Raw genomic sequence first — 8792 nt, forward strand, 5'->3', positions numbered from 1 at the left:
TAAGTGTGATGGTAGAAAACTTCTCAATGGTTATTAAAAAGAAAAAATGCATGTATACTAGCAATCCCCAGGAGAGATCAGCATCCAAAATGCCACACAATCAGACAAAAATTACAATTTTGCTAGGATGGTCCCTTTTTCACCATCCAGGTGTCTGTGGAAGAAACTCTGGAGTTGTTTCCATGCATCCACCTGGGCCATGGCATGAGACCTGGGCTCCCCTCCCCAGAAGACAAGGCTACCCAGTATGGGGTGCAGAGAAGCTGTGCACAGGGGGAAGAAGGGGAGCTCAATAAAATGGCCTGTTTCTGGGTAACAGATGACCTGGGGCTTTTTCTTCCCATGGGCCTGCAAGCGCTTAGAGGCCTCACTAGCATAGAACTCACTTTTCCAGTTGTGGTCATCCTGACCTACAAGGAACAGGAAGGTGGTGTCAGACCTTTCCACAGGAATTAAGCTCTTCTGGTCAGGTCCTTCCAAAGGATTGTTCAGAACATCCACAATGTCTTTAAGACCATCTTTGATTACCTTGGTTCGATTTAGGTCTTTGCCCAGAGGGGGCAGGGTCACATCCTTGTACCTCAAGGTGATCTCAACATTGGCGATGGAGCCATTGATGATGACAGCAGCAGTGATGCCTTTCAGGAAAGAGGCCATGGAGATGCAGAGCTCACCCCCTTTCGAACTACCAAGCAGCCCAATTCCTGGGCCCTTTACCTGACAAAAGGACATGAAAAAGAGAATAAATTCTTAGTGCAAATCTGACTCTATCAATACCCCAACTTTAAGAAGATCACTAAGGCTATGTAGAGCTGTCTCCTTAGCAGCGAGATGAGGAGTGAACCCCTATGACACAGGATCTATCCAAAGCTCAAATGAGAAGCCCATGTAAAGCACTTGGCATGGTGCTTATTAAGGAAAAGCATTCAAGCACAGAGGTGTTGCCATGGTCGTCTCCAGCATCTTTATCCTTTAGTATGTCCTGCATTGAGATAAATCCAGGGAAATGGGAAAATGTTCAAATTGAAGCTAGGTAAATACATTGTGTATGTAAGACTCTAAGATATACATAAAAGTAATGTTGGTGAAGAGAAGTGCTGTATTTAATAAAATAAAATATTCTTCCATAGTGGATTGATAGTTATTTGTGCTATGAATGTTAGAAATAATAAGTGCTTTCTAGCTAGTATACCATATTCATGTAGTACAAATTCACCAACAAGTATTTATGCAAAAACTCAAATAATTCATACAAGCCTACTTGGCAGCCACTATATCATTACCAATTACTTTTGTATTTACTTTATTTTTAATATGTAAGCAGTAGTGGGTACTGAAACGTTTAAAAATATAAAAGCTAGAATGGTCCTTCTAAGAGTACCACGACTACTAATAAAGAGAGCTAACATATGAGCTTTTGCAAAGGGAGGCTCTTCCTGGGTCTATCTAGTCCCATACAGTTTCATGCACACTATCCTTCATCAACATCCTTTTAATTTCATTATTAGTGTTTTTACTGCTGAGATTCCTTTTTCCCTAACCTTTCCTCCCCAGTCCCTACAACTGTGTTGTGTGTCATGTGGACATGGACCTTATCCTTTTCACTCTATGCATTCAAAAGCGCCTGCATCCTCTAGTGTTTGCTGCATGAGTGGATGTATGTTAATCATCAAATGTCAGGCTCATTTCAAAGATTACCCAAGTATGGTTCATTTAGCTTTTATAAGTCTGGAGGCTGGATACAAACCGGCATACCCTCAAAGTAGCACCACCTCTCCTGATTTACCTCTGCCTATCCTGCTGTCAGGACCAGAAGACCTGCATCTCTCGGAACCTTTTCTCATGGGCAAAATGAAATCCTTGGTCACCCCTAACTGGGATTCAACACTTGACTGGATGCCCAACTTTATCACCCCAGCTCAGATATCTACTTTTCTCTATGAGACTGAAAGACACTTAATTTTTTTTTTCACAGAGGATCCTAAGGTCACTTAACTGAAAATCTGTACTGCATCAGGGAAGTATTTAGAGCCTGCTCTCTGAACCAAAAGATTGAAGGAATAGCCAACCTGAGGGTGACAGAGCAGGTAGTTCACAGCTTCTTCAAAGTACTCCAGGTGGAAAACATCTGTGTGCTTAGGGAGGTCGTCATAGTTATAATAAGCTAGAGCCATCACAGCAAAGCCCTTCCCAGCCAGCAGACTAGCTCGATACTCTAGAAGGCCTCCTCCAGCTCCAAAGAGGTCCACTATCCCAGGAAAAGGCCCAGGTCCTTGAAAAGAAACAAAACAAAGATGTGATCCTTTGGTGGGTGACTTTTAGAATCTAATTGAGTCTGATTTATTTGGGAAGCCTTGGGGGTGGGATGAGCATTCAATATTCTCCTATTTTGAGGGGCTGTTCTGTTGGGACCCAGAGAAAGTAACTAAATGGTAAGAGATTTCCTTGTCCTGTGAACTTGACTCACTCCCTTGAGTGATAGCGAGAGGTAGGAAGGATTTAGAATTTACTCAGGGTAGCAGCATTGGCACTGAGTCCACAGGAGTCCTTATGTGGTGCTGAGGGTCCAGCATTAATGATGTCCAGTGTTGGCACAGTACTGTGACCTTAGCAGGGTTCTTGGTGAAGTCTCCCTTGACTGTCTCATTTTTCTGATCCTAGTCTTCGGGACAATTGGGATCCTAAACTTTACCTCACAGTAAATCCCTTTCCTATTTAAGAAACAATAAGTCTTTACTTGCAACTCAAAAATTCTAATCGAGCTTCCATTATGGTGATGTCAAAATCCATCGTGAGAAAAAACTGCAAAGTCTTAGGCAGTGTCTGGACATTCTATGTCAAGGCTTATCATCTTCCAGATTGCCATCAGAATGGTCAAACTCAGTCCACACTTCATCTCCACCTCCTGCCCAGAGTCCCACTTCTTTGTAAGTCAGGTTTTAGTTAACAAAGCTCCAGGTTATGAGTTTTTGTTTTCCACATCTGAGGCCAGTGGCAAAACCCATCTATACTATATATAATAGGTTGATGAATAGAGCAAAATTTACGTGGTTTTCTTTGATGATCATTAAGGTTGCTGCAATTGCTGTTTTAAGTATCCTGTAAGCTCCACATACAAACATTTTTCAGGCACTGTACATACAAGATACACGCCTAAGTTACTTAGATAATATATATATTTGAATTTTGACTAAGAGCGACCAAGTTGTTTTTCAAAGGTGCTTTATTGATTTACACTCGCACGACAGGTGTAGACTGTTTGTGGTACTGCATCACATCTTCACCCACACTCGAAACCAGGTTTTCAACAAATATATTTGTTTAATTGAGGGATATGAGGTATGAGAAGGAATTTCCTAATACTTTTAATGTGCCTGTTTATGTTATCTGAGTTGAGAATCTCTTCACATGTTTACTGGCCTTCTTTTTCCTGTTTCCTTTGCAAATGAATGCCACCTCTTTGGCCTGTTTTTCTAAGAAGCTGGGGGTGCCTTTATTGGCTCATATTAGAAACATCTTCTATTGCTTATGAATACACCCACAATGTTTTTCCTCATGGTTCTTTTTTCAATTTGTGCAACCCCACAGCCTTGAAGTTAGAGGTTGAAGTTAGGGAACACTGAGCTACACCCACAGTCCTTTCATATTTTGAGACAAGTTTTTACTATGTTGGCCAGGCTGATCTCTACTCCTCCATTAGAGTAGCTGAGATTACAAGGGTGTGACATGTTGTCTAGCTGCTAGTAATATACGTCTCTTCAGTTCACTTGGAATTTGTTTTGTGTATTAGATAAGATAGGAATCTCAGTAAGTAGCCAATACAATTGCCTTTCCCTTATAATCTATGCATTGGTGGCAAAACTATGGCACACATCCCACAGCCACCTGTTATTATCAAAAGCTCTAAAATGTTCACCATCCCTGATCTGTATTATATTCCATGCCTTCCTGTGTGTATACATCAATTTAGGAATTGTCTATTCTATTGACCCATTTGACTATTCTTATATCAACCTGTTTAATATTAAGTGTCTTATTCATTATCCTCTTATTCCTGTTTCTTTTTTTAAATAGTCTTATATACTGAAATGTTTGTTCTCTTGTAGATACGTGCTTCATGCACAAATGCATGCACAAATATGCTTGTTTGCTTAAAATAGAGGATTCGTGTTTTTACAAATTCTTTCATGCAGTAATATATTTTGCACATCGTGCATCCTCTGACAAAAGTACACATGGATTCACCTTATTCTAAAGTTTCTAACAGTGGATTATTTTAAACTATAGGTATGATAAGTCCATTCTCTAAGCGATGGACATTTAGGTTGCCCTCCATTTCTCATTATGACACACTGATATAGGAATGATATAGGAACTCTAAATTATATGGTGGAAATATAATAACTCCCAGCATGCTAGATATCTGATATGCAAGTTTTGTTTCCCAAAATGGATGAATTCTAAGACACAAAGGAGGTTAAGAATAGGAAATACTTATTGAGAGGTAGAGATATAGCTCTTGAGAGGCAGGAAGTGTCCTGAGTGATTTGCCAAGGACCCCACTTTTCAGGGTTAGTTATATAGAGCACAACCACATGGGTACAATGTGGGTTAAAACTATGATCAACCAGTAAGATAATAAGTATAAACATTGAGGTAATATTGATTAATGGGGAAGTAAGTCACATACCAAGTTTTCATGGAAAGAACAAAGAACTTCTGTTCATGCAGCAAAATGTATTATTGCTTGAAAGAAGTGAGGAATTCAAGGGTCTTGTTCACCCTCCAAGGTGCCAATGTCTATCTAGACTTTATTGGATTAGAGGTTAACTTGTATCTTATCCTTTGATGAAGATTGTATACCTGGCCATTTTGTGTTGATTTTGAGGCTGGGCATCTAACAGCTGTGCCTCCAGTCACAGTTGTAATGAGTTTTCATCTTGGGGCTGACTCTCCAGTGGGCCCAGCCCCATCAGACTGCTTATAATATTTTTATCTCATTTAGTTCTCTATAATAAAAGTAGTCTTATATGTAGGATTATGGAATATACAGGAGATTCTGGCAGTTCTTAAGAGGGAAGTCAATGGATTGCAGGAGTACAAAAGCCATGCATTACTCAAACAAGGACAAGATCAAAAGGATCTCAGCCTAGAAGACAAAGGGTCTGTCCTGTACTTGAAAGAATAAGGACCTCAGTGCTTGTAATTTGCAATCAGTAAGGGGGTTGGGGAACCCACTGTGGAACATGAGATATGTTTTAACACTAGAGCTTAATTGTAATACTTAATGTCTGGTAAAATAAGTGCCTTAGTCATTATCATCTGCAACCTGACTCTTTTTTTAGAATTGCAGGAATTATGCTTTTCAGCCTTCCCAAGAAACACTGAAGTTTATAAACTGAATTTTAACTGGAATATTAGATTAAAGGGCAGAGATTCAACTGCCTGTGAGCTGCCCATTAACTGTCAAGTAAAAATGTCATATGGAAGACAACACTGTAATGTAAAGCCCTTTGTACTGTTAATTTATTTGCTATTTAAATATGTAACTATCATATTTGAAGTTTATTTACCAAAGAACCATGTTGCCAATTTTAGAAGGTTTCTTCCATAGAAGGAACCTAGAGCAGTGTTAGGCATATGAATTTTAGTGAGAGAGCTGAACTATTGAATAAAACATAAATTATCCTTGTTTGTTTGTTTTGTGGTTTTATTTTTTGATACCTGGTATTGCGAAGTAATTCAAGCCAGCTTTGTACTCACTATGTAGGTAGGACAAGCTAGCCTGGAACTCATGGCCATCTCCTGCCTCAGCCTTCCAAGAGCTGGGATTACCCAGGCATGAGCCACCACACTCAGCTACAGATAAACTGTCATTTGTGTCTTCTGTGTGCACGCCTGTCTGTCAGTCAGCAGTCCCAGTTCTGACCTCTGCTGAAAGGGAATTCTAGCTGTCCATAGAGTCCCTGAGAACAGCTCTCGGTGAGCCCCAGCAAAGTGCCCTTTGCTCTAAGCACAGGTTCTCACTCTTCATCTGCCTCAGAAACAACAGGGAAAAGTGGTTCAACTCAGGATGCTGGTTCCACTCCCAACCTGCAGGCTCTTGCAGTGTGAGAGGACCAAATAGCATTTTTAAAAAGTTTCCTGGAGAGGCTGCTAGTTCCTCCCCTTGGCCTGAATCACTGATCCAGAGCCCCTGAGCTCCATCATGGACCTGTATACAAATCACCTGCCAATTTCTCTTGTCCCCAATCAGATTCCACCTCAGCAGGTTCTGAGGAAGCCAGGCATTCTAAGCACCTTCGGTACTGCTCAGACTTTAACTGTAGCCAAAAAGTCGGTCACACTTGCAGTGACCACAGACCTCTAAGGGTTCCTTGGAGGGCTTGGGAGAGGAAGACAGAAGAGGTTAGACCAGAGGGGGCAGCAGTGTCTCACCTGGGGGCAGGAAGAGGGTGGCCCGCACGCGGCCCTCCCGCACAGGCACGCGCCGCACCCCGGGCGACAGGAAGTGGCGCTCGTGCACCGCGCTGGCCAGCAGCTTGCCCTGGTCGGGCTCGTGTCCGTCCAGCACCTCCAGCTCCACCACGAAGGGCGTCTGCACGTCCCGCTTGAGCAGGCGCCAGAAAGGCCTGTCGGGCTGCATGGCCCAGAGCAGCCCCATGGGCTCCAGGCCCGCGAAGCTGCCGCCCAGCGCGGGCGCGCGCTGCAGGTCCAGCCGGCCGGCGGCGTCGGCGCGGTAGCGCGCGTGGGCCCGGAAGAGCGCGCCCTTCTCGTCGCGCAGGGCGGCGCGCAGCGTGACGGGCTGCCGGGGGGCGAGGCGGTGCACGGCGACGCGCAGCGGCTCGTCCCAGAGGCTGCGGCCTGCGGGCTCCAGGATCACGGTGGGCGCCATGGGTCCTTGATGAAGAGAGTTGAACTGGATGGAGGCAGAGTGAGATCAGAGCTAACTTCTCTTGGCTTCTCCGCTGGGGAAGCGCTACTGATTGATGTCTTAAGACTGTTCTCTTCTGTACGTGTCAGCTCTGCAGTGGCTTTTGGAGTTTGTGTAATACAACAACACACCGTGGATGGAGAAGACCAATTTGTGAAAGAGTGATGATTACTGATGCGAGTGATAAAGGTACAAAGAGTAATGAACTAGAAAATATGATCAGGGTACGTTCCATTCCAAAGAGGAACTCCTAATCTCCTAATCTCTCTCTACCTGAGCACAGAGCACAAACTCACAAGCAAAAGGTTTAATTTTTTTGAGAGTGAATTTGTCCCAAAAGAAAAAAAAATCCTAACAAAATAATGAGAGCAACAATATTTAATACATTTTATTATATTTTAAGTAATTGCTCGGGATACAAGATATGGGCATAAAAATTTCTCCAATTGATACTAGCACCAGCCTCCCTTTTAATGAACTAAGAGATACCAATAGTATAATTGATTTGCATTTTTCTCTAGTGGCTTTTTCCCTTTCTCCCATCGTACTTCCTTTGTCCTTTTGAACATTTTCTTACCATTTCACAGTATCCGTTATGCATTTTAGACCTTATGTACTCTTTCAGTTTCTTACACCAGAGAGACAATATGATGTTTACACATGTAAGTCTGTTTTATTTCTCTTATGAATATGGTCGTATGTTGCATCCACTTATCGGTAAGAGTCTCAAGTTTATCCTGCTTTATGACTGAGCAGTACTCCATAAAAAGACCACATCTTTTTTTATCCATTCTTCAGTTGGTGCGCATTTAGGCTGTATCCAAGATTTAGCTATTACAAATTGTGCAGCTATAAACATGATTGTACATCTATTTTGGTTTGATGTTTTTAATTCTTTTGGAACACTATCCAGAAGGGGAACAGCTGGGTCAAATGAGATGTCTAATCCTAGTTACTTGCTGGGAATTGCATGCAGGTCTTCTGCATGCAAGGCAAGAACTCTATCACTGAGCCACATTCCCCAGCTCCCGTGCTTTTAACTATATTGGGGAATAAACTTTTAATTATACTGTGGAGTATTTCAGGAAGGAAGTAGCTGCATAGAATGCAAGTACTAGTTTTAGTTTGTTGAGGAATGTCCACACTGATTTCCACAGTGGTTACACCAGTCTACAGTCCCACCACCAGTGAAGAAGTGTTCCTTTTTCCCCATATCCCCTCCAGCTTTTGGTACTGGTTGATTTCTTGATGACAGACATTGTTTCTGAGGTGAGGTGGACTCTCGGTGTTTTTTCATGCCTATATCTTGTACTCTGAATATCTACTGTGTAGAAAACATTATGCAAGCCGGGCTGGTGGCGCGCACCTGTAGTCCCAGCTACTTGGGAGGCTGAGGTGGGAGGATCGCTTGAGTCCAGGAGTTCTGGGCTGCAGTGCGCTATGCCGATCGGGTGTCCGCACTAAGTTCGGCATCAGTATGGTGACCTCCGGGGAGCGGAGACCAACAGGTTGCCTAAGGAGGGGTGAACCAGCCCAGGTCGGAAACGGAGCAGGTCAAAACTCCCGTGCTGATCAGTAGTGGGATCGCGCCTGTGAATAGCCACTGCACTCCAGCCTGGGCAATATAGTGAGACCCTGTCTCTAAAATATAAATAAATAAATAAAAAAGAAAACATTATGCAGTGCATTAATTATTGGTACTCCCCTACTGGCCTGTTTTGAAACTGTTTCAGCGGGGTTTTTTTTTTTCTTTTTAAAATAAAAAATAAATAGAATGGTGTACTGTTTCTCCAGGCTTCCCCCTGCAGAGAATGTAAAATGTCCCACCCACTCTGCAAAGAAAGAGTCAATACTAACA

At 42.7% G+C, this 8792-nt stretch overlaps 1 protein-coding gene across 6 annotated transcripts in view; it reads right to left on the reverse strand.

The window, feature by feature from the left end:
* Positions 1–7081, reverse strand: part of LOC100730202 (peroxisomal succinyl-coenzyme A thioesterase) — a 38105-nt gene extending 31024 nt beyond the window's left edge. The window contains exons 1-3 of one of the 6 annotated variants that reach the window (XR_010044949.1): positions 6439–7064; positions 2070–2272; positions 387–717 (exon numbers count right to left, since the gene is read on the reverse strand). Coding sequence is in view for 4 of the 6 variants with exons in the window: in XM_063241316.1 (XP_063097386.1) it covers positions 387–717; positions 2070–2272; positions 6439–6895 (991 nt within the window). In the remaining 2 variants the exon portion in view is untranslated. Of the gene's footprint in view, positions 1–386; positions 718–2069; positions 2273–6438 lie in introns of those variants that run through there. The other 5 variants (XR_010044950.1, XM_063241316.1, XM_003472404.5 and 2 more) reach the window with 5 other exon arrangements.
* Positions 7082–8792: the final 1711 nt, after the last annotated feature.

The sequence above is a fragment of the Cavia porcellus genome, unplaced genomic scaffold (assembly GCF_034190915.1).
Source record: "Cavia porcellus strain 051 isolate PalLab524CR breed Dunkin Hartley unplaced genomic scaffold, mCavPor4.1 scaffold_31, whole genome shotgun sequence".
In the NCBI taxonomy this organism is placed as follows: Eukaryota; Metazoa; Chordata; class Mammalia; order Rodentia; family Caviidae; genus Cavia; species Cavia porcellus.